Source organism: Sorex fumeus, unplaced genomic scaffold (genome assembly GCF_029834395.1).
Source record: "Sorex fumeus unplaced genomic scaffold, SorFum_2.1 ptg000026l, whole genome shotgun sequence".
Classification (NCBI taxonomy): Eukaryota; Metazoa; Chordata; class Mammalia; order Eulipotyphla; family Soricidae; genus Sorex; species Sorex fumeus.
Window position 1 is genome coordinate 7,571,672 of NW_026606083.1, and position 24,962 is coordinate 7,596,633.

Sequence of the window (24,962 nt, forward strand, 5' to 3'; positions counted from 1 at the left end):
TTCCAGCTGCATGAAGAATACTAACGAGACCACCAATTTGCTGATTCTCTTCTCACTGCTCAAAACAGCAGAACTACCATAGTAGCCTGTGTTCATCTGGAGAATGCTCCGTCAAAACCTGCACTTCTCTGGGCTCCCTCTGACCAGGTTGTCTTCCTATCTGTCTGGTTCTACCAATAGGCATAGCCTTGGATATCCTTTTGACCCCATCAGTTGAGAAATGCCAGTCTTAACTATTTTAGCATTACACTGTATCAAACCTGTTACTTGGGATGTTCACAGTGAAGCCATCTGAGAGTCACTGAGTGCAGCCAGATTCAATCCTGACTCGAGCAGTCTGAGCCTGCACACACCTCCCTCTGGCTGCCCGGCCTGAGCATCAGCTCTACTGAGCAACTTTTCCAGCAGCACAGCAGAAACTATTCAAACATCAGGACACACAGAGGAACTAGGAAGGAGCTGGTTTCCAGAGTTTGGCTTTATTTTGCAGTACAGAAATCATTTGGAGCCATTTTGAGACAAGACATCATTGGAGCAGGGGCTCTGTCAAATCAATACTGCATTGCAGCTTGGTCCATTTAGCCATACCTGGGATATGAAAGAAGCTTCTACGTTTTATCTGCCTTATACATTTCTTTCCCATTTTCTCATCAATATTACTAGGTTAAAACACCGTATACAGGCTTCCTCCAAAATGACTCACGAAGTCAAAGTTTGATTTGGATTTTGAGGCCCACGTGAACCAAACATGTTGCTGTGCCATGTAGAGACTGTCGTAATACTTGACAGGACAGAATGTAAACATACAGGAAAAAAACAGGAAAGCTGCCCCATATTGTGGATGTTCAATTTAGAATCTCAATGTCCAGAGGACAGCTGGCACACACCAATTGTACTGATCCAGTTCTTGAGCAGCAGAAGCACATAATTGCAAAGGCTACACTGATTAAAAGATACAAATACTGTATCAAGTTCTCTATCAGTAGTACAATTAAAAAAAAAAACCGATCCTTCACTTGGGGGAGAAAGCCAGTATTAGTTAAACTGAACAGAATGTGATAACCTGCCAATTCTGAATAGCCGCTCCATGAAAACAGGTTAATACATGATATTAGAAAGGGGAGGAAGATTGACTGGTGCAGTGCTCTGCAGTCTCAGATTACAAAAGCAGGCCTTAAAATATTGATTTCATAGAATACGCATCATTGGTAAATCTTAACTTTGTCCTAATCAGAAAAGAGCTGTCAGAGCTGTTAGTCTTCCCCATAGATATCATTTTTCTTGCGCTTCATTTCCTCAAAGTCAAACTCTGACCCTGTCATCCTCATATAGATGTCTTTAATGTCATCACAGGTGGTCTCAAAGTGAGTTGTAGCATCATAAGCACGAGAAATAAAGATCTGGAAATAAAAAACAATGGATTTTAAGTGAAATTTATCCCAATAAAACCTGTAATGATTTTTCAGATTAATCTCCACTCACCTGGCTTTCATTTCCCAGATCTTTTGGTACAAGGAGGTCACTGATGCTAACAAATCTAGGAGAGAAAAAGAATCAAGAGGTCAAAGACCCCATACCAACTCATTCCTGTCTGAAATTCAAAACCCAAAGGATGAGGCTAGAGAGAACAGTTTCCCCACAGCCACAAGTGATTTGTCTGTGCTCTGCTCAGGAGTCACAACTGGCATGGCTAGGAGTCAAGCCTAGGTTGCTAGGCCAAGGGCCCAAACAGCTATGCAATTTGTCCAGCCAGACTCCCGGACCCCAAGTCAAAATCAAAACCCAGCATTTGACTATTAGCGGTTATGAATGAATGTGCTGCTTACTTCTGTTCAATTGGTTCCAGAAGCTCCAGTGCGGGTCTGATTTCTTTCTCAGGTTCCTTGGTCTCCACAGTGGTGCTGACGATGGCAATGTACTTCCCTTGAGCCGCCACATTGTGTGCAGAGGAGATCAAGCAGACGTAGATATCTAGAAACAATCCAGTTCATTGTCAATGTCTCTGCACCTCACCAAACTAGGCAGCAGGCACCAGATTGACTAGACAATCTGGGTGACAATGATGGGTGGCAGCAATTATACTGTGACCTGGCGGCCTTCTGTGACTGTTTACATACAGGTGGGGCCAAAAATTTCTTCTCTCGGCCCTGCCACAACTAACTGGAAAATTGGCAAACCTAGTTATCGAGGTGTCTCACACCCAGAACCCTGCACAAAGAACTTGTATAATAAAAGCTAAGATGAATACTAATTTGTCATTTATTAAAGTCAAATCAAACTAAGTTAGTAGAAACTATTACTAGATTGGCATGACAAAGTTCTATGGACTCTATTTGCATGTTACTGAAGTAATGCCAAAATTTTCAATGTGGAAAACCATCACTGGGTTCTCTTAACTCTTACTGGACTTTCAGATTTAGAGCACATGCTAGGGAGCCCTTCAAACCCGAGTCCCTTTCTACACCCAATCAGATCCTAAGACGCACCTGACTTTCGATTGACTTGGTTCTGTGGAATAATAATCTGGCAGGAGTTGGCATCGTTGGTGTTCTTGATGGGATGGCTGAGGATACAGATAACTCTGATGACTTGGCCCACTTTTTCTACCCGATCTTTTACATAGCTTGGATCACAGATGAGCTGCTTACAGCGGGCAATCTATAAGAAAATAATATTCAGTGTCCACATGTTTTAGATAACTATTTTCCCTTGAATATATTAGTAAATATTAACTATGGCTAACAAAACAAGCTCTGCCAATCATCCTTACAAATTCTGGAATAGATACATGAATTCTAAATCTTATTCAAATATAAATATTTAGAAACCAGGGGCCAGAGTGATAGTACAGCAGATAGGGCACTTGCCTTGCACAACCCAGGTCTGATTCCCAGCATTCCAGATGGCCCCCAAGGCCCACCAGAAAGGATCTCTGAGCAAAGAGCCATGAGTAACCCCTAAGCATCGCCTGGGTGTGGCCCAAAACCAAAAAATAAACCAAGCTCCATCCCCAAGCACAATCCGCACTGGGCCTTCACCAAAATACACACACACGCACAAATGTGTGTGTGTGTGGGGGGGGGGGGGGAATGAATGTATTTGAGGTCACTACTTATACATGGATATAAAGTAAAGTAAAGGCCCTCCCGTTGATCATCGATTTGCTTGAGCGGGCCCAGAACGTCTCCATTGGAGACTTTGTTGTTACTGTGTCTGGCATATTGAATACTCTCGGCAGCTTGCCGGGCTCTCCGAGAGGGGCGGAGGAATCGAACTCGGGTCGGCCATGTTGGCTGCGTGCAAGGCAAATGCCCTACCTGCTGTGCTATCGCTCCAGCCCACATGGATATAACCAATAAAAGGTTGTTTTTTGGTTTTTTTTTTTTGCTTTTTTGGGTCACACCCAGCGATGCTCAGGGGTTCCTCCTGGCTCTGCACTCAGGAATTACTCCTAGCGGTGCTCAGGGGACCATATGGGATGCTGAGAATCGAACCTGGGTCGGCCGCATGCAAGGCAAACGCCCTACCTGCTGTGCTATTGCTCCAGTCCCCTAAAAAGTGTTTTAATAGACCAAAATCATACTCATCTTAAGACTACACTAGGAGCTAGAGACATGGGACAGGGCTTAAAGCACTGGCCTTGCACACAGCCCACATAGGGTTAACGTTCAGCTCTGCATATAGGTTCCCCAAACACCACCAAGAGAAGCCCCTCAGCAATGCTGGCTGTGCCCTCCAAACATCCCATGCCTCCTCCATTAAAAAGACTACCCTAGAGCTGGCACAGCAGGAAGGGCCTTTGCCTTTCATGAGGCTGACCCAGGCTCAATGCCTGGCATCCCATATGGAACCCCAAGCAATGCCAGGAATGACTCCCAAGTACAGAGCCAGGAGTAACCCAAGTATCACTGGGTGTGACCCAAAAAGCAGGGAAAAAAAACAAAGACTAGGCTAAAATACTTCCCCTTTTCGTTTTTATTTAGAGGCACAAGCTGTGCTCGGGGTTTATTCTTGGCTTGACGCTTAGGGATCACTCCTGGCAAGGCTCAGGGGCTCAGTGCTTCTTGCTTGGACAGTTGGCAATGTGGTGCTGTGTTCCGGTGGTTCTCCAGGCTGGCCCTACAGTAGTAACATCTGTTTCTGATCTATCAACTGTATCAAGCCTTTGAGTCATTATGAATAAACCAACTTACCAGAAAGACTATCTCTGAAGCCAGTGAGCAGTCTCACTATCTGGCTTCAGCGTACAAACCAAATTATATGCATATTTGGCTCATGAAAATGTCTTCACATGGGTAGAACATTTTCTTAAACTGAAAAAGCTACTTACTTCTCCTTCAGACTTTACACCAACCACTTTCCCATTTTCCACGATGATTTCTTCAATTGGCTTATTCAGCATGTAGGTACCGCCATAAATAGCACTTAGTCTAGAAAAAATTTTTTTACAATCTATGATTGTTTCAGTTATTAAAATCTCCTTTGATAACATGGGCTTACAGGCATATTTGTTTCCTTTCCTCCCAGATGATGTTAAACATCCTTTGTGTGTGGCATGGCTCGGGGGCTCAGAAACCACGCCCAATGCCTCATCTGCAAATCAAGTGCTCTATCGCCAAGTTATGTCTCAACCTTCCCTTTTCCTTTTAGTTACAAGACAGCAGTTACCACCTTTTTTCCCCTCTCACTATATGATGCTCACTTAAAAGTCATGGCATCAGTTAGTCAAAACCATCAAATACCTGCCTATAAATGGATGGACGTGGAGAGTATCATGCTGAGTGAAATGTGTCAGAAGGAAAGGGACAGATATAAAACCACTGCACTCATTTGTGGTACATTATATATATATATTAGAAGAAAAAATATATATAGTAGAAAATATATATACATAGTATATATATAGATATATATAGTAGATACTATATATATAAATATAGAAATATATATAGATATATATAGTAAATGTTATATATATCTATATATATAGAGAGAGAGAATAGAGTTTTCCATGGCCAGGGAAAACTGGGATTAGGAGGTCTGGTCAATAGTTGGAACCACAAGTGTGAGGGGGGCAGAGGGTAAGGAAGATAGAGAAGGGACTAGTAAGGGACAATAATAGCTGAGAATGACCATGATCATCAAGATCTGAGGGTTAAAACTAGGTAAAGGGATATTCCTGATAACCTTTCAGTATCAATACTGCAAACCACAAAAATCACAATGCCCAAAAGGGTGTTGTGTGTGCATGTGTATGAGACAGAGGGAGGGAGGGGGAAAGGGAGGGAGGGGGAGGGAGGAGAGAGAGGAGGGAGGGAGGGAAATAAATTTTAAAAAAATCAAAATACCTCATAATTCACAATTCTGAAAACCAAGTCCAATGACACAAAGCATCGCCTATATGTTCAAATCCTGCATATAAATTCTCAGCAACAATCCAAAACCTACACCAAGAGGAGCTGGAGCAACAGTACAGTGGGTAGGGAACAGGACCTACCTGGTTCAATCCCCAACACTCCATATGGTCCCTGAGCACTACTGGGTGTGGCCCAAGAAAATTTAAAAAATGGAGACTTGAATTTAAGAATACAGTATCGTGTGTGTGTGTGTGTGTGTGTGTGTGTGTGTGTCTGTGTGTGTGTCTGTGTCTGTGTCTGTGTCTGTGTGTTTAAAAAAAAAAAAAACCCTGAGAGAGGGCTGAAGTAATAATATAGCGGGTAGGGCATTTGCCTTGCAAACAACTGACCAAGGTTTGATTCCCCGGCATTCCATATGGTTCACCAAGCACCGCCAGGAATAATTCTGAGTGCAGAGCCAGGAGTACTGAGTATCACCAGCTGTGACCCAAAAAGCCAAAAAAAAAAAATAAAAAAAAAACCCTTGAGATTAAAATCATGAGAGCCAGAGAGTGCATAAGGGTAATGGCTCTGGCCCTGCATGTCTGTCTGATCTCCAGCACCAGCATTCCCTGAGCACTACGGGTCATTTCTGAGCACAGAGCCAGGAATAGCCCTAAAGTACCACCAAGCAGGGCCCCCAAACCCCCAAAATAAATGATTAAAAGTATAATGAAAATACCTGAGAGGCCAATGACCCTGAAAGACAACAGAAGCCTGCGCTGGGGGTGGGGGTGGGGGGGGGGGGGAATCTAAAAAACAAAAACCAGAAAACAGCAGAGAAAGAAAATAAGCAGACCCTGAGTGAGTCTGACAGTAAAAGGATCTGACAAAAATCAGCGCCCAAGCTATGAGAGAAAAGGGGCTGATACCTGAAGCTAGATGCCCTTTTAATTAAAACTTTTTCTAAACACCCAAACAGTTTAACAAATCTCAAGCAAGATCTTGTCTAAACAAATTTGGTGACCCTATCAAAGAAACAAAATCTTAAAAGCGGCCAAAGAGCAACTAACTACTGACACCAATGACAACTTTTCACAATGAACTGAGCAGGCTAAGGCACACAACAGCTTTTAGTTTTTGGTTTAATTGGCTCTGTGCTCAGGGGACCTTACGTATTGGGATAGAACTTGGGCCTCCTCCTAAGCCTGTCCAGCTCTCCTGCCTCAGGGACCAGCCAAAGTGAAGAGAAATCATAAAAACAACCCAGCAGGCATGAGAGCCAGCAGAGTGGCAGCAGCTCTCAGCGCTCTAACAGATAACAACCAAAATCACCACTTTGCCTTGGCCGGACCCCACCAACTCAGGACAAAGTTTTCCAAGAAACTAAACTGCCAAAAGTCAGGTATGTGGGAGCCACGCCCACAAACCATCTCCAGCTCAGTCATATAAGCTCATTTATATCGGCCTTGCTCCAGAGACCCATAAATCAATCTTGAAAGAGATCGAAAGCTTCAGTTAATCTCTGACCCATACAAAGCTAAACAGACAGGGAAGATCAGAGTGGGGCAGGCCAGCCTGGTGCCCACCAAGCAGAGCCCCCGCCATGCCCGGCTAGACTCCAGCGTTTTGGGACAGACGTCACTGAGATATTAATCTGCTGAAAATTCAGGTATGTGGGTTTCATGACAGAAATCTCCGGGTTTTCTCTGAGTTGGAATGGGCTACCCTTCCCCTACTCCCCTATACTTCTGAAAGCCTTGGCAGTCACATCCATACCCCAAAGCTGTCACCCAGTTAAATATGCTACTCGAGACTTATCTTCCCAATAAAAATACTGAATGCCTTGAACAAACATGATGACATCTTGACACCTGTACTGCAAACCATAATGCACAAAAGGAGAGAAATAGAAAGAAGAAAAGTGCCTGCCATAAAGGTAAGTAGGGGGAGGAATCTGTGCTGATGGTGGGAGGGTAACTGGGGACATTGGTGGTGGCAAATGTACACTTGTGGAGGGATGGGTGCTGGAACACTGTATGAGTGAAAACCCAATCAGAAACAGCTTTGTGGTGGTCTATCTCATGAGTATTCAATCAAAAAAAACTAAACAATATCATTTTATACTCCTTGATAATTAAACAGACTGACAATAATAAATATTAAAAAGAATGGAGAACAATTAAATCTCCGAATATACTGCTGAGTTTTCATAAAATAAGGTACAACTACTCTGGAAACAATTTCTTAAGAAGTTAGTTATCTTGCCAATCAGCAATTCAAATTCTGGATATTGTCCTCACACCTATGTTTACGGAGTCTTTTATAAGCCTAAGACAAATGTAGCACTGTCCTGTAGCACTGTCCTCCTGTTGTTCATCAATTTGCTCAAACAGGCACCAGTAACATCTCCATTGTGAGACTTGTTACTGTTTTTGGCATATCAAATACGCCACAAGGAGCTTGCAAGGCTCTGCCGTGCGGGTGGGATATTCTTAGTAGTTTGCTAGGCTCTCCAAGAGGGATGGGGCAATCGAACCCAGGATGGCCACGTGCAAGGCTAACGCCCTACCTGCTATGCTACTGCACCAGCCCTAAGACAAATGAATGTCTTTCTTATATTAGCACTGTAGCACTGTCCTCCCGTTGTTCATCGATTCGCTCAAGCAGACACCAGTAACGTCTCCATTGTGAGAGTTGTTGTTACTGTTTTTGGCATATCAAATATGCCACAGGGAGCTTGCCAGGCTCGGCCATGTGGGCGGGATACTCTCAGTAGCTTGCAGTGCTCTCCAAGAGGGACTGAGGAATCAAACCTCGGTCAGCTGCGTGCAAGGCAAATGCGCCCATGTCTTATATTAGTTTCTTTATATGAATTTCAAAAACAGGCAAAATCATCTACAGTGATAGAAATCACAAATATAATAGCTATTAAGTGATTACATGAGGTGATAGAAGGAAACTTTCTGGATGATTAGAAAGGTTTTATATCCCGACTGGAATTCTGGCTATCCAGATCTGTAGTCATCAAACACAAATTATTCAACATAGTGTTACATTAATCATAAATTTTACTCAAACTTTTAAAAAGAAAACTTTCTGACAGGCATATCATTCACAACTGTATCTCATTTACTTCCACAGAAGAGCAGAACAGGGTCCGCAGGGTTTAAATTTAGCAACTCCATTAAACATGGGTTCTCACCTGGCAAATCCTTGTGGCAGTTCTCCAAGGCCATAGAGTGGATAAAGATATGGGCTTTTACCATATCTTGCCAAGGATTCACTGTAAAGTTTAATCCGATTAATGGTTTCACAACATGGCTGATCTAAATAACTGAAAAGGAAATGGATATTAGAAAAGGGCTTTAGATTTCATTCTCGTGTTCAATTTAGAATTCTCTGAAGCTGTAACATCAGTAACATCATTTTTCACTTTTAAAAGGCCTAATATAAAATTCTAATTAGAGCCTCTTTATTTCATAGCATATAAGGAAACTCAGTAAGTTTGGCAAGGAAACGATAAATCTAAAAGCCAAAACTCTTACTCATCAGTTCTATAAAGGGCTAGGGCATGGCCAGTAAAATCTATGACATCTTGGCCCAAGTCAAACTTCTTGTACACATCCCGCATCGTCGTCTTCACAGGATCAATACCCTCAAAGGTCCGAGGATCTTTCTCATCAAAATTGGCAACATACACTAGGAATTTTCTGAATCGACGTTTTTCAAATAGCCCCATTAAGCCTAGAAAAGAAGTTAAAAAAACAAACAAAAAAAAAATTCAGACTAGGACACTGAGGGAAAATAACAAAGTTTTAATGGTTAACACAGCCTTGAAGAGAAACTCCCAAAATTTCATTTGCAACTATCTTTTGATGTTTTTAATGTTACTTTCCTCATAACTATAGTTAAAACCAACAAAACTGAAAACTGTAAATGATCATAAAGCTACACAGCTGACTACATCTAATCTTTTTATTCACAGTGTGTAGGCAGAAGGCATCATTCAGAGGAAAAGGAGGAAGTCCAGAGGAAAAGGCCACTTCTCAGATTTAAGTTGACAGGTGGGACTGATCTCAGCATAAGGAAACAAACATGCAGGGCTCATCATTCAGGAGTCAGACCCTGGAGGAACCAGAGCTACTGTACTGGAAAAAGTACAAGTAGGGAGGGTACTTGCCTGGCATGCAGCTGACCCAGGTTTAATCCTGGGCACCACGTGATCCCTTGAACCATATCAAGATCCCTGAGCAGAAAACCAGGAATAAACCTACGAACTGTGCCCCAGAAACAAAATTCACAATTAACATGAAGCTACTGGGGCTAGAGCTCCCCAGTGGACAGTGTTTGTCTTACACAATGCCAACCGGATTGGATCCCTGACACCTCATGTGTTCCCCAAGCCCCGCCAGGAGTTAGTCCTGAGCACTGCCAGGTGTGGCCTCAAAACAAACAAGAAAACCACAAAGACTAAAGTTACTACCAACAGTTTATTTTCAAGTTATCTTAAAATTTTTTACTCAACCATAGAAACTTATTGTTCCAATAGCCTGCATTTCCTGCCAAGTCAGCCAAACCTCCGCAATAAACTCATCTATTTTGTTTGAAAAAAATCAGTAAAACTTCTCTCATTTTCTTCCATTTTCTCTCTTCACTGGGCTGATCAGGACAGCATTGGACCCGCTCACTCCACCCTATTGCCGCCGTAACAGACGCACCAACTAGCATGCTCCACCACTACCACCGTCCAGGGCCCAGACAAGAAATGCTTTTTTTTTAAGGCACTGCTCATTCTCAAAAGTCAGAGTCACAGGGTGAGATAACATCTCTAACTGAATTTTACAGAAGCAGCAGTCAGAGGCAATAATCCCCTCTATAGATAGCAGCACTATCCCCTCTCAGAGGCAATGCCACTTGTATTCCCCAGCACAGCCATACCTGCACTCTCGAGAACCCCTCGACTGGGTGACACTGCAGCTCTGTGTGAGCCAGCAAGTACAAGTGCGCCAGCACCGCAACCCAGACTGAACAACCCCCAGTAAACCCCACAATCCAGAGTCAGCGGCCCCCAGTGAGCAGCACACCAAGTATTAGGGATGATAAATAGTCAGGGTAGCAGCAACAATGCAGGGAGAAGGTGGGAAAAGTCTTCGCCAAATTGTTTATAATTTGTTTTATGTTCATGACTATCATAAGCAATCATGCCCTAGGCCTGAACTCAAATTCTTTAAGCCAGCCTGTCACCAGCTCCAGCAAGGAGGAAAGCGGCAGGCAAACTGCCGCAGAATTAAGCAAAGACAACGTAACACTGAGATCTGAACACTGTGTGGGTCTATGCAGGCAAGCTCCACCCTGCAGGTCGCTGTAGGTTCTAGGCAGCAGTGGGTGTCAGCAGGGAACTGGGACTGTCCATCAAAGGCCCACAGAAGGAGTTATCTGCCCTCAAGGGACCAGCATGGCATCACTGGAAATCAGTGTTACAATTCCAATCCCACAACTATTACCTAAGTCACTTCAAGCCCCAGTTCCTGATCTATAAAAATAGGAACCCCACCTCATTAAAGATATCTTAAACATCAAAATTAGAAAATCCTAGTGCTTAGCTCAGGACCAAAAACACAGGAAACCTCAAAAAATAGCAGCCTTTTTGAGTGACCATTTTGCAAAGAGTATTGCAGAAGCCCAGATTCAACACCAAAACACTGCATCACACAGAGCAAGCAGGCCACTTAACTCTATGCTCCCATGGGCTGGAGAGATAGTACAGCAGGTAGGGTATTTGCCTTGCACACAGCTGATCTGGGTTCTATCCCCAGCATCCCATGTGGTCCTCCAAGCACCACCAGGAAAATTCCTGAGCACAGAGCCTGGAATATTCCTTGAGCATTGCCAAGTGTGGCCCCAAAACAAAAATAATAAAAAAAATAAACTATGCTTCAAAGGGGTCTAGGTTCCTTACTCTTCTGTTCTCGGTCTATTCTCAGAGGCACCTAAGTCACTTAACAGAAGCCAGATGACGAGAAAAGGGATGGAGAAAGATCTATTTCCACTGTCAAATCTTCCTAGTCTGAGAAAATAAAACGACTTACTAGAGGCCAGGGCTTCTGCTTCAGTAGAAGGAACTTTGTAGATTTTCCCTCCTTTGTAGACAAAACTTCCTTCAATCACTTTGAAATCCAGATAGCGCGTGACCTCTGTATAAAGCAGCATCTTAACCAGCTGACCTGTGAATTACAGAATTCACACATGACTGTAAATCAACTTCAAAAATTAGCAAATTGAAAATGCATTTACTCACAAGCTTGCAATTTTTTCTTACCATTGTCCATTAACTCCCACAAAGCCTCCCAAAAAAGCCTCTAAGAGAGGGTGGCAAGGAGGGACACGCGCAGTGCCAGGGAGCAAAGCACGCAGCTCCAGCTCTCTGAACTTCTCCCCAGTTCCAATTTGGATTTGTCCTGTTGGGGGGTAGCAGGTCCCAACTGGTGTTCAAGGGTCCTAGGCGGCAATTCTCAATCAAGAACCATCCTGGCTGGCAATTCTGTTCAGGAACCTGAGGAGTGTTTTGCCAGGCCCTGCAGTGCCAGATATAACCCATGTCACCCCAGTGGTGGTTGGGGAGCTCCAGAGCCTCTGTGATGCTTGGTGAACCACGTGGTGCTGGGGATCAAACTAGAGTCAGCATCATGCATCATAACGCTTGTACCAGCTCTCCAACCACCCATCAGTGGGGAGAATATGAATAGCATCCACTTAGCATTTTGGGGGGGGGGGTGGGAATGTTTGGGCAAAACCAGCTATTGCTCACGGGCTACTCCTGGCTCACTTCCCACATGCAAAGCACGCACTCTGCCCGAGTTAACCTCCTGCCGTTTTTAAAAGGGGGATTCACAGGGCTGGAGCAATAGCACAGAGGGTAGGGCATTTGCCTTGCATGTGGCCGACCCAGGTTCGATTCCCAGCATCCCATATGGTACCCCCAAGCACCGCCAGGATTAATTTCTGAGTGCAGAGCCAGGAGTAACCCCTGTGCATCGCCGGTGTGACCCAAAAAGAAAAAAACGGGGGGGGGGGATTCACAGATAAAATTTCCTAAGGATTTGGGGCTTCGTGGTTTCTTCTTTCTCTGTGGTGCCAGGGATTAAATGCAGGGCTTCACTTCTGTGAACTGAAGGACACAGGACACCACTAAGCTACACCCAGCCCGAGGATTCTCCAAGACAACTTACTTTTACTAAAATGAAAATTAATTCCAGGAAAAGAAAAAGCCAGGCAATTTAAAACTCTGACGGGCCCAGGGTGACAGAGTGAGAGCTGGGTACACTGAACACTGATCCTGGCACCAGGAACAGACCTGAGAACAGAGCTGAGAGGAGACCCTGCACCCCCCAGGGCATGGCACAGAGACAAAAATAAAACCACAATAACCAGCAGAGGGAGCGTTGAAAAATGAGGGAGACCAGAAACAAACTTTTCTGAAAAACCAAATAATCACTATGAAGTTCTATTTTGGGGGAGCACCTCCTAGGCACTATCCAGTGGGCCCAGAGGCCAGCAGTGCCAGAGGCTACCAGGGGCACACTTAGCAGTGTTTGGGGAACCAGGCAGTACTGGGGTTCAAACTTGGGCTTCTGAATACTAAGTGGGTGCTCCAGCCTTCCGGGCTTCTTAAAACTCATTTGAAAGGACAAACTCACAGAATAGTCAAGAACTTTTTTCCCCACATATGCAAGGCTCTGAGTTCAGTCCCAGCGCCGCATTAACCATGGTGGCTAGCCTGATGGCCCTCAACACCTCTGGGGGTGGCCTCTATAAAATAATTTCCCATAGTGATAGTACAGTGGGTAGGGGCAAGCACCTTGCACACAGTCAACCAGGTTTGATCCCTAGCACCCCAAATGTTACCCCTGAGTGCCTCCAGGAAGAGATCCCTGCATGCAGACCAGGACTAAGCCAGGACTAAGCCCTGAGCACAGAAATGAATGGCCCCAAAACAGAACAAAACAAATTCCCTCCTTTGCAAACAAGAAACAGAAGGGTTTATGCAGTCAGGTTCAGTTAGATTAATCCCTCCAGTGATCTAAGATTGTCACAAAAGCATCAAAACAAATCTCGACCTTTTAAATTCATTTGTTTTGCTTTTTGGGTAACACCTGGCGATGCTCAGGGGTTACTCCTGGCTCTTTACTCAGGAATTGCACCCAGCGGCACTCAGAGGACCATATTGGGTGCCAAGGATTGAACCTGGATCAGCTGCATGCAAGGCAAACATCTACCCATTGTACTATCGTTCCAGCCCTTAATGTTGACAATTTTGATGCATACTGTGAACAGGTCATAATTTTGTTTCTCCAAAACCAATTATTAATAAATCATCCCTTTCTCCCTCCCTCTTTTACTGACTCAAACACTGCCAACAGACCATTATTACTCACAACACTGACATTCAAAATCAATTTTCAAATGTCTAGACTAATACTCTCATGAGTCAGTTTCAACACTGGCTGCCCTAGACTTCAGCAAGCTTTCCTTACCATTTGCCATAAGGAACTTGGGGATTAAGTCAACATTCCAATCTCTTCCTCTCCCCATTGATGGTGAAGGTGTTCCTGGTAGTTTGTATCTTTTGTATAACTAAAGCAAAGAAAAATACTGATAAGAATTTATGTTATGCAATTTTCTTCAGTGCCAGAGATTAAAGTCAAACCCTCATTTCCGTACAGCAGGCACTCCACTACTAAGCCACAGTCCTGGCCCCCAATATTTAAGTGATTTGGATAGGCTAAGTAAAACACTATGAGGTAGCATTTAATTTTCAATCTGGTAAAAAAATCTTACAAAATTCCCTATGTAAATTAAATATGTAAATTAAATATATTTCTGAACAAATACAGGCTAAAATAGCTATACAAGCACAATTTTTCACTACCAGAAAAAAAAAAAGCACAACAATTTATCAATGACACTGTTTTACACCTACAGATACATTTCTTATTATTTGTAAAAATCACTTAAACTCCTCTCCAAAACAAAAAAAGCTTTACTTGGGCCTGGAGAGAGAGGAGTACAGCTGGTAAGATGCTTGCCTTACATGTGGCCATACCAGTTTTACTGCCAGTACCACATACTGTCCTCTGACCACCACCTGTGACCTCTGAACAAAGATAGGAGTAGGAGTAGTCCCTAAGCACCAGCAGGTGTGATTCAACACAAGTTTGCTCAAACTGGAACTATGGCTGGGGTGTGGCTGGGGTACATCGGCTCTTCAAAAGTGTTCTTGTCCATAAACCTCTCTAGTTCATTAGTGCAGGTAACTGCCCCAGAAGACAACAAACTGCTCCAGATAAAGTGCTCTTCTTCGTGCACCTTTCTAGGTCCATTAATGCAGATAATGGCTCCAGAGGGCAAGAAACATTTAAATTTCCACGAACCTCAAACTAGGAACTTCTGAAAACAATAATGCTACCAGTAAATTTAATAAAATTTAAAATAATCAGGCTTGGCGCCAGAGAGACAGTAGTACAGCAGGGAAGGCACTTGGTTTGCCTTGGCAAACAGCTGACTTGAGTTTGATGCTGGATCCCCGGCATCACATATGGTCCCTCAAATCATTGCTGGATATAGCCCAAAGACAAAACAGAATAAATTAAAAAGCAAGCAGCCTTGCTCCTCAAGCCCATGTTCTCCCTTGAGGATGTATCTCGCTGACTCTGTCTCTGCCTGTTCTGTTGGTGCTTTCAATTGTGTGTTCTCTCCTAACTCCACTCCCATCTTTCTTTGTGTCTTTCTAAGTCTCCTTCAATAAAAACTATCCTGATTGGGGCTGGGGAGAGAGTACAACAGGTAGGGCGCTTGCAACCCAGGTCTGACCTCCAGCATCCCATAAGGTCCCCTGAGCATCAACAAGAGTGATTACTGATCTGAGCTCAGAGCCAGGCAGAACTAAGACCTAAGCACCACTGGATGTTGTCCAGAAACCAAAACCAACAAAAAAGAAAAACTTCAACTATCTTGCTTTGCTAAAAAAAGTAATTCAATAAAGAATAAAGATGACAGTACTCACAGAAAATCACTCCAAGTATGAAAGGCAGAGTAATCTGTTTGAATACTTACATCTTCCAGTGGTGTTATAGAAGCACTTTCTCCTCCGTAATATGGGTTTCTGTCCATGTGAAGAACCTTCTTTCCATTCACTGACATTATACCTGACAGGATACATTCCTATGAGAGAAGCATAAGCAGCTTCAGAAGCATGAAGGTGGGACCTGGAGATCAGCTCAAAGTGCAAGGCCACCTGCTTTGCATGGGGGAAGCCCCACTTTAAGGCTGAGTACATCATGGTCCCCCCCCCAAACACCACGGAGACACCAGGAGTGACCCTCAAGTCTATGTGGCCCAAACAACGAAAAGATCAGAAAATGGGGCAGGGATCTATGCATTGGGGGGGGGGGGGGGGGAGGGGGAGCTGGAACAAGAGTTCTGGATGAAGGTCTCCCAAGCACGGCCAGCTGGCTCTGGAGCCCCTCAAGTACCTGGCCAGAGCAGCAGAGCACCCTCAGGTCCTCTCATTCAACCACAGGCCTGGCTATCCAACTACTGCCTGGGAGACTTCCCCTCAAATCATAACATAGCTTATCATTAAACGTCCGTTCTGTAATTAACTTACATATGTGCAATCTGGGATATAATTTAAGGACACAGCCCTCAAGCAACCAAGGTTCTAAGTGACCCCTGCAAGCCCCAAACCAAACTGTTTTCATGAGCCAGGGAGAGGAGAAGGCTTGAAAGGCTGTAGCGCACTTTGTATGCTGGACTCCCAGGTTCAATTCCCAGAACCCCAACTTCTGCCAGCTATGTCCAAAACAAAAGCTATTTTTGACATAACACGAATATGATTTACTTCTCCTATACTGATACTTGTGACATTACTAGTTCAAGATCAAAGGTGGATCAACTACTCTAGTCACTGTATCTTCACCACCAAACACTCACAGTTTCATATTGCACCACACTCAAGAGAAAGCTAGTTTCACTTAAGAATTAAGCATGCCCTTGATGATGGGGGCCAGAGAGATAGCACAGTGGGCAGGGTGCTTGCCTTATAGGTGGCCAACCAGGGTTTGATCCCCATCTACCTATATAGTCCCTCAAGCACCGTCTGGAATGATTCCAAGTGCAGAGACAGGAGTAACTCCTGAGCATCACCAGGTATGGCCCCAAGAGAATGCCCTCGATGAAATACTAAAAGTTATCTCTGTGAAGTATGCATCTGTAAGAACCATCTACTCAATATTCTGTGTGGCAGGTCAAGGACATAGATCAGAGGTAGAGCATTTCCTTTAAGGCCCTGGGTTCAATTCCCAGTACCACATCACACACAGTACAAGGACTGCTGGGGACAATCACTAAGCACCACACTGGAAGTAATCCCTTGGCATGGTCGGCTGTGCCCTCCCCCAGGGAAAAAAAAAGTTCTGTGTGGGGGCTGAAGCAATAACACAGCGGGTAGGGCATTTGCCTTGCATGCAGCTGACCTAGGTTCGATTCCCAGCATCCCATATGGTCCCCTGGGCACCGCCAGGAGTAATTCCTGAGTGCATAAACCAGGAGTAACTCCTGTGCATCACCGGGTGTGACCCAAAAAACAAAAACAAAAACAAAAACTAAAACAAAAAAAGTTCTGTGTGGCAAAAGAGGAAATACACATTACTCAATTCTGGCTCCAGAAAACCTTCTATAAAAATGATTCATAAGCTAAAATAGCTACTACTTTTTTCATGGATCATCATATAAATTCATTACTCAGACATTTGGTAGACATGTTTCATAAAGATAAACATTAAGGATTATAACAGTATATCCTGCCAAAGAAAAATGTAAAAAAAAAAAAACCCTGGAAATCTGGGAAACTCCCATCAACTTCAGGGGTATATCAAAACTCAATAGCACTGTAGCACTGTCCTCTCGTTGTTAATCGATTTGCTCAAGCAGGCACCAGTAACATCTCCATTGTGAGACTTGTTACTGTTTTTGGCATATTGAATACACCACGGGTAGCTTGCCAGACTCTGCTGTGTGGGCGGGATACTCTGGGTAGCTTACTGGGCTCTCCAAGAGGGACAGAGAAATCGAACCTGGGTTGGCCACGTGCAAGGCAAACGCACTACCTGCTGTGCTATCACTCCAGCCCATCAAAACTCAATACTCATAAGGAATTTTTAAACACTAGCAATATTAACAGAGAAATTGTTTTGGCTTTGGAAGTCATACCCAGCAGAGCTCAGGGCTTACTCCTGGCTGTGCTCAAGCTGGCCATGTGCAAGCCAAGTGTACTAACTGGATAGATCTGTGTTTTTGAGAAAATTCACTGTATGATGCAAGGTGTGAAGAATTCAAAAGGGGCTGGAGCAAAAAAGCAAAAAAAAAAAAAAAAAGATTTGTACTACTTAGGAAACCAGTATTTTCCAAATGACCCAGAAGTATTGCTAAACCCAAAGAGAACTAACAGAAAACCAGAGAAAGGAGGTAGCTCTGAGCTTAGGGATTGCTCTGCACACAGGAGGCTTGGGTCTGACCACCAGCACATAGTCCCCTGAGCACCACTGGGAGCAACACTAAGCACAGAATCCCCCACAAACAAAATCCAAAACCAGAATTTCAGTTAGAATAATCCCTAACCCAGCTACCCCTAGGACTTCTCACAGCAAAGGGGCTCTGATACAAACTGAATAAATGAACTGTACAGCATATACTCTGATCAACATTGTGTCTTACAAGATCCAGCTATGTTTTGTGTATGATCATAATCTTAGTGCCATAAAGCAGAGGTTTCAAAGGACCTCAGGAAAATCCAGTGTTTGGGTTATTTTGAAAAGATGAGGTTTCCTTGTAAACGCATGCTCACCAAACATTTTCAGAATCCAAGTTCTTTCTGGTAGTGATGGCCCCTATTGGCACTTCATACTGCTCGACACAATGAGGTCACTAGGGAAAGCTGCTCAGTGTGCAGCTGTAGGCCCAGTAAACAGCAAGGAGCTTATGGCCTGGCCTTAGGTGCAGTCAACCCCAATCATGTCTGCAGCACCACGTTTCCCCAAACCTTCACAAAAGAATAAAGTTTGCTGACACAAAGCTCTCTTCTGTGTAGCTATGTACGTGAAAAGAGAGGGGAAAAGACCCATCAGGCAAACTGATCGTGTCCACTCAGCAACCCACACATGAAACTACCAGTGAAATCACCAAAAAGCAACCAACTGTGATAGCCCCCAGACAGATCCAGATCAAACAGAGCCCAGAGAGCAGTCTGAGCACAATTTCTATATAGGAATTCTCCATGTCTGAAATAAAGTGTTCACATTTGGCTATCTGGGGACCTGTGAATGCTCAAAAATGTTTGCATAGGGACCAAAGCAATAGCACAGCGGGAAGGGCACTTGCCTTGCACGTGACTGCCCTGGGCTTGATCTCCCGCACACCATACAGAATCCCAAACCCTGTCAGGAGTAATCCCTGACCTCAGAGCCAGGTATCAGCCCTGAGCACCAGAGAGGTGGGTGGGGGAGGGGGGAAACGCGGCAGCAGCTGCACAATCACATAGTCAGCCCCAAGCACCACAATGTGTGACCCCCCCCAAAAAAAATGTTTGCATCTAAATGGTAATTACTTATAACAGATCACAACAGTCACAGGCAGGCAGCTAAATAACTAATCCAGTTTGAGTCTTTACTGTGAAAGAAAAACTGAGGCAAATCACTGTTCAAGAGTCAAAACATTTACCTAGTGGTTTCTCAACCCAAATGTCTTCCCTGTATGGTAACGGATATATGACTATACTTGCACCTATCAGGCCGTACTGCTGAAGGCTGATTCTGAAGACTGATTTAAAACCAGCCAGGAAGAAGGCTCAAAGGGCTGGAGCACATACCTGGCATGCAGGGCTCCTCAAATCTGATCCATCGCACCATTTGGCCTCCTTTGAACCACTGGATACAGCACTGTTGGCCCCCAGCAATGTCCACTCACACACACACACCCCCCCCCCCCCCCCGCAAAACCATAGAGACTGCCTGTAAGGTCTACTGCAGTGCACAGAAATGCCTGGTCAACAGCACTACAGGTAGGGGCAAGGATCAGCACTTTTTAAGCAGCAAAGCTAAAGGACGGTGTATAGATCAAGATTTTAAAATCAGGTATAATACATATCTACTCCTTGAAATTAAAAAAAAAAGAATTTAAGAGGGGTCAGAGTGACAGTACAGTGGGTAGGGCACTTGCCTTGCACACAGCCAACCTGGGTTCAACCCATATGTTCCCCTGTGCACTCCCAGGAATAAACTTTGAACATCACTGGATGTGACCCAAAAAGCAAATAAATAAATAAATAAAGGGATTAAAAGTAGTACACCTAGAATATAAACTTTTAAAAAATGTATCATACTGAATAATCAGATACCCCTGAATGTGGTTTTTTTTTTTTTTGCTTTTTTTGGGTCACACCCAGCAATACACAGGGTATACTCCTGGCTTTGCACTTGGGAATTGCTCTTGGCAGTGTTCAGGGGACCATATGGGGTGCTGGGAATTAAACCTGGGTCAGCCACATGCAAGGCAAACGCCCTACCCATTGTACTATTGCTCCAGCCCCTTAAGTGTGTTTTTCTATTTACAAATGTATCCTTATTCAAATTACTATTTACAACAAAATGAAAGCTATCGCCACCCACCGAAACAGCCATGGAAAAAGTTATCCTTATTTTATGTATTATTTCCAAGAACATTCAGGAGTCTACAGTCAATCCAAAGGTCATTTGAAAGAGCAGGTTAATTGGTGACAGACTGCAGACACATACTGAAATCAAAGTGAAAATTACCAATCCAGAGTAAGTGGGAGACTAAAGAACTCATAACACTGAACAGGCAACTGAGAAAGAAGGCCCAAGCTCCAACAAAGTGTATTAGGTTGCAATGCTTACTTTTACACTGGTTTTTCCAGCGATATTTGGGGCCACTCCCTATAGTGCCTGGAGGACCATGAAGCGCTGGGCTCCTGCACACAAAGCACCCAGGCCACGTCTTCATTTCATTACAACATACCACAGTCATTAGCCCTCATGAAGGAAATCTGCTGCTCATTGGTTGATGTTGTACCATCATTTGAAAAGGCTTTTATCTAAAAGTCATGGTACTTTAATAGGTATAAGCATGTGCAACCCCTGGCACCCCATATGATGCCCCCGCACACCCCTGATCATCACAGAAGGGGAGGGGAAATGTTCTTTAACACCGCCCTAAACCCTTCAGAGGTATATTTATACGGAAAAGTCCACTCTCATTTTATGACTTCTCTAGTAAGGTTACTTAGCAATAGTGTGAATCCTGCCACTGACTAGGATCCTGGCCACCTTGGAGATATATGGGGTGGCCCCCAGCACATTGGCCTGAAGCAGCACAGCTGACCAGAATTATGTGGACTGGTCGCAGAAGATAGGTCCTGTGCATGGCCACCAGTGAAAGCACCGTGTCTTGACTGCTAGGAGTTCTGTTTATTGGGGGGGGGGGGGGGTGTCTGTGCAGTTTGGGGGGCCACATTTGGCTCAGAGATTGCTCCAATCAAAGTTTCCTCCACAGCATGCTCTCTATACAATGAGCTATCTCTCTACCCTGTTTTTAGGGTTTTAACTCTATAAACAAAACCTAAAGAAATCTAAATAGTAAGCTCACTCCACGAACTAAACTTAAATCCAGGGACTGGAGCAATAGTAGGAAGTTCGCCTTGCACGAGGCCAACCAGAATTTAATACCCAGCATCCCATATAGTCCCCCAAACCCTGCCAGGAATGACTCCTGAGTTCAGAGCCAGGAGTAACCTCTGAACACTGCCAGATGTGGCCAAAAAAGACAAAAATAAAATCAAATAATTAAAATTAAATTCAACTTGAAGAATTTAACTTTAACGGTCTCTTCATTTAAGTCCTTACACTAAAATCCAGAGAATAAGGGACTGGGGAAATAGTTCAAGGAGCTGGAGTGCATGCAGAAGACCCAGGCTGATCCCTGGCGCTATAGGGACCCCAAGCACCTCCTTGGGTCACTCCACTGCAACACTGAGCCAGGCAGAGTGCAAAACAAACATTTTTAAGATTTATCCTTATCAACCCTGAAACAACTACTACCAATAATTGCTCTAATTTTCAAAGAAAAAAAAAATCTCAAAACAAGGGAGGAATGGCTGGTAGCAATCAAAGTTAAACCTATAAAATTACCAAGCTGGGGGCTGGAGTGATAGCACAGTGCGGAGGGTGTTTGCCTTGCATGCAGCTGACCTGAGTTTGATTCCCAGCGTCCCATATGATCCCCCAAACACCGCCAGGAGTAATTCCTGAGTGCAGAGCCAGGAGTAACCCCTGAGCATCGCTGGGTGTGACCCAAAAAGAAAAGAAAACAAAACAAAACAAAAACAAGCAAAAATAGGCTGTTGATTAAGTAACCATCTACAACTTCATTTTAATCAAAACGAAAATTTAAATAAAGTGCATTATCTTAACGTGGTTGTTTATACCAGCACCATCTTGAAAAGTAATAGCTTGTCTGGAGCCAAAGAAATAGCTCAGCGGGTAAGGTGCCTGCCTTGTATGCAGCTGAGCTGCTTTTGATCCTGGCACCCCATATGATGCCCCTGCACACCCCTGAACGCTAGGAGTAATTCCTGAGGGCAGAGCCAAGAGTAACCCTTGAGCATCGCCAGGTGTAGCCCCAGAACCAAAAAACACATAAAAGGGCCCGATCAATAATAAAAGCAGGAAGTTTTGCCTTGCATGCAGCTGACCTGGTTTAGATCCCTGGAACTCCCTATTGTTCACTCCAAGCACCACCAGGAGTGATCTCTGAAAGCTGAGCCAGATGCAAGCCCTGAGCACAGTCAGGTGTAGCTCCCAAAACAAACAAACAAAAAAAAAAAAATCAAAGAAACAATTTTAAAATCTCCTGCTTTGGGTTTGGAGCAACAGGTAGGTTTGGTAGGTCTGGGTTCAACCCCCAACACCCCAGACGGTCCCCCAAGCACCCCCAGGAGTAATCCAGACAAAAGAGTCAGGAGGAAGGAAGTCCTGAGCACGGATGGGTGTGGCCGAACCGCCTCCCCAAAACAAAACGAAAACCCACCCGCTTTATTAGATAGACCCCTTCATCTGACATCCACAAGACTTGCAACCGGCCCCCCTTCCCCCCCCCCCCCCCCCGCCCCCAGGAAATCCAACCCAAGCCCTCAATCAAAGTGACTAGAGAGCTTTCTGAGTAACCTTTTCCGGGTACCAATTTCCCAGGCAATCAAACGTCTATTTCTGCACCCCCCCAACAGAAGAAAGCCTTCAGACTTGAATTTTCTACAATCACCAGAATTCACCGTAAAAAAAAGAAGTGTCATTCTATTCTTAACTTTTTGCTTAAAAAAAAAAAGTCAAAAGACGGGCCAGGAAGGTTGCTCGCCTTCTTCCTCGCAGACGAGCAGGGTTTGCTCCCTGGCGCCCACATGGCTCCCAAGGAGTGCTCCATGAGCACTAAGGCTGGAGTGATCCCTGAGCAACCCCAGGTGACGCAAAGACAAACCAATCGAAGGATGTCAAACGAGGGGCTTGGCACACCCGCCTTGAAGCACTGCCCGGGGCCGACCCGCTCCGTCTTTCCCCTCCTCGCCCTGCACCCCGGGGTCAGCCCTGAGGCGCGTCCCCGCACCCCAAGAGTCCAGCGCGCGCGAGCCCCACGGCCTGCTCTGACGGCCACAAATCTGGAGTCGCCACCGCCGCGCACGGGGTGACTCAGGGCTCTGAGGGCCGCTCGGGCTCGCGTTATCGGGCCGAAATAACGCCGAGTCAGGATTTTCTCTGCATCTCAGGCAAGAGGAAGACTCCAGAGGGCGGATCCGGCTCTGCTCGCGGGGGCTCCCGTGGAAACAGCACGGCGGGTCCGTCTGTCGGAAGCGCCGGGCAGGGCCGCGCGGCGCCGGCCTCGCGCTCCCGACTCCCTCAGGCAGCGCCCGCGGTCACTCGCGCGCGGGCTCCCGATTCCTTCAGGCGGCGCCCGGCGGACAATGGGGCGGCCGGGCGCGGCCCGAACAAAAGGCGGCGGGGCCCGACGCTGCCCACTGCCCCGCCAGGCCTCAGGCCACGCGCGCCCCGAGCGGCCGCCGCGGGCTCGGGAGGAAACGGGCAGCCCCGCGCGGCCCCAAGCCCCCGGTCGCGCCCCGCCGACGCCGCCCGCGCGCCCCCCGCCCCCGCGCCGCGCCCCCCGCCCCCTCACCGTCAGGCCGGTGCCCAGCACGATCACGTCGTACTCCTCGTTCATGGCGGGCGGCGCGCGGGTGGCGGCGGAGGCGCGGGCTGGGGGCCGGGACGGAGCGGGACGCGGACGCCGGCGCCACCTCAGCCGGGCAGGGAACGGGCGGGGCGGCGAGCGGCCTCCGCGGGGGGCGGGCTCTCCCTAGGCGCCGGTGCGCCCGTCGCTCACGCGCGTCCCGCGCCCTCATTGGCCGCGGTGGCCTCCGCGCCCCGCCCGCCTCCCTGCCGAACTGTCGCGAGAAGGGGGCGGGCCGTCCGCGCCCCGGCTTCCGCCTCCCGGCGGGCGGCGCTGCCACGGGGTTCGGGGTGGGCGCGAGCGCGGGCGCGGGTCCCCGCAGGCGACCGGAGTGTGGCCCAGCGCCTCGTCAGCGCCGCCCCGCGCGACCCTGTCGCCTGGCCGCCGTCCTCGGCCTTTGAGCCTGCGGCCGCCACGTGGACCGCGCCCCGCCGCCGCTTTACGTAACGGGGCCGGCCCCGTGGGCCCGCAGGCCTCCCGCCGAGGCGCTTCCGCCTTGTCAGCGTCGCGGGTGCGGCGCCCGCGTGCGGCCTCCTCGGCGGAGTGAGCCGGAAGGAAAGGAAGGCCGGCGGCTGGGACAGCTGCAGGCGCGGGGCCTGCCCCCTCAGAACCCCACCGCCCCCTCAGACCCCACACCCCCCCCCACAGACCCCTCGGATCCCACCGACCCTGCAGCCCCCACAGACCACCTCAGACCCCACCGATCCCTCACAACTCCCTCACAGACCCCCACAGCGCCTCACAGACCTTCAGTGTGGCCCCAAGCCTACCAGGCCCCCAGAAGCGAACACGTCAGTGGGTCTGTGGATTTGGTTTTTTGTTTTTTTCTGCGAAGTGGGAGCAGAAAGCAGTCTTTGAGTACATGTGCATCCTTGGCATTTGTAAGCGTTGCTGCCCAGGAGAGTTTTTCTAACGAGCTAAAGACCTACGCAGAGTTTACTAGACACACTGTGAGTGCATCCAGGAAGAGGGAGTTGTGGCTTTTCTGTTGGCCAAACGGTGCCTCCACCCGTTTTTAGCTTTCCAAGTCCCTGGGGGTCATGATGGAGATATGTCTCCACCCCCCATCCAAAAAAATTGATTTATTTTATGTATGTTTACAAATGCATTATTATTCAGCTTGACAAGAGTAGGCGGAGAGTACCAACTCCAGGTGCCCAGATGCCATGCCTGCCTGCTTCCCAAGTTCACCCCCTCAGCTTGGTTTCATCTGCTTGGAGCCCTCCCTGATTGGTTACTTGCAAGGCAAGTACTATGGCTCCAACCCTGTTGGAG

General features: G+C 46.3%; 1 protein-coding gene across 1 annotated transcript; it reads right to left on the minus strand.

Moving 5' to 3' along the window:
* Positions 1-460: 460 nt before the first annotated feature.
* Positions 461-23,788, minus strand: GDI2 (GDP dissociation inhibitor 2). The gene is made up of 11 exons (XM_056114559.1): positions 23,634-23,788; positions 15,453-15,560; positions 13,874-13,973; positions 11,429-11,563; positions 8,885-9,083; positions 8,542-8,673; positions 4,331-4,430; positions 2,487-2,658; positions 1,827-1,971; positions 1,483-1,537; positions 461-1,400 (listed from the first exon to the last, which is right to left on the minus strand). The coding sequence occupies exons 1-11, from the start codon at positions 23,676-23,678 to the stop codon at positions 1,254-1,256; spliced, it is 1,338 nt and encodes a 445-aa protein (XP_055970534.1). The 5' UTR covers positions 23,679-23,788; the 3' UTR covers positions 461-1,253.
* Between the last annotated feature and the right edge of the window lie 1,174 nt (positions 23,789-24,962).

What these genes read in the sequence shown, in the direction of transcription:
- GDI2 (XM_056114559.1), bottom strand. Translation starts at nt 23,678, where the DNA reads ATGAACGAGGAGTACGACGTGATCGTGCTGGGCACCGGCCTGACG. An exon ending in GCCCTTTATAGAACTGATGA is followed by an intron (nt 8,674 to 8,884) that starts GTAAGAGTTTTG and finishes TTTCCTTTTCAG; the next exon opens with TTATTTAGATCAGCCATGTT. An exon ending in CTGCCACAAGGATTTGCCAG is followed by an intron (nt 4,431 to 8,541) that starts GTGAGAACCCAT and finishes AATTTTTTCTAG; the next exon opens with ACTAAGTGCTATTTATGGCG.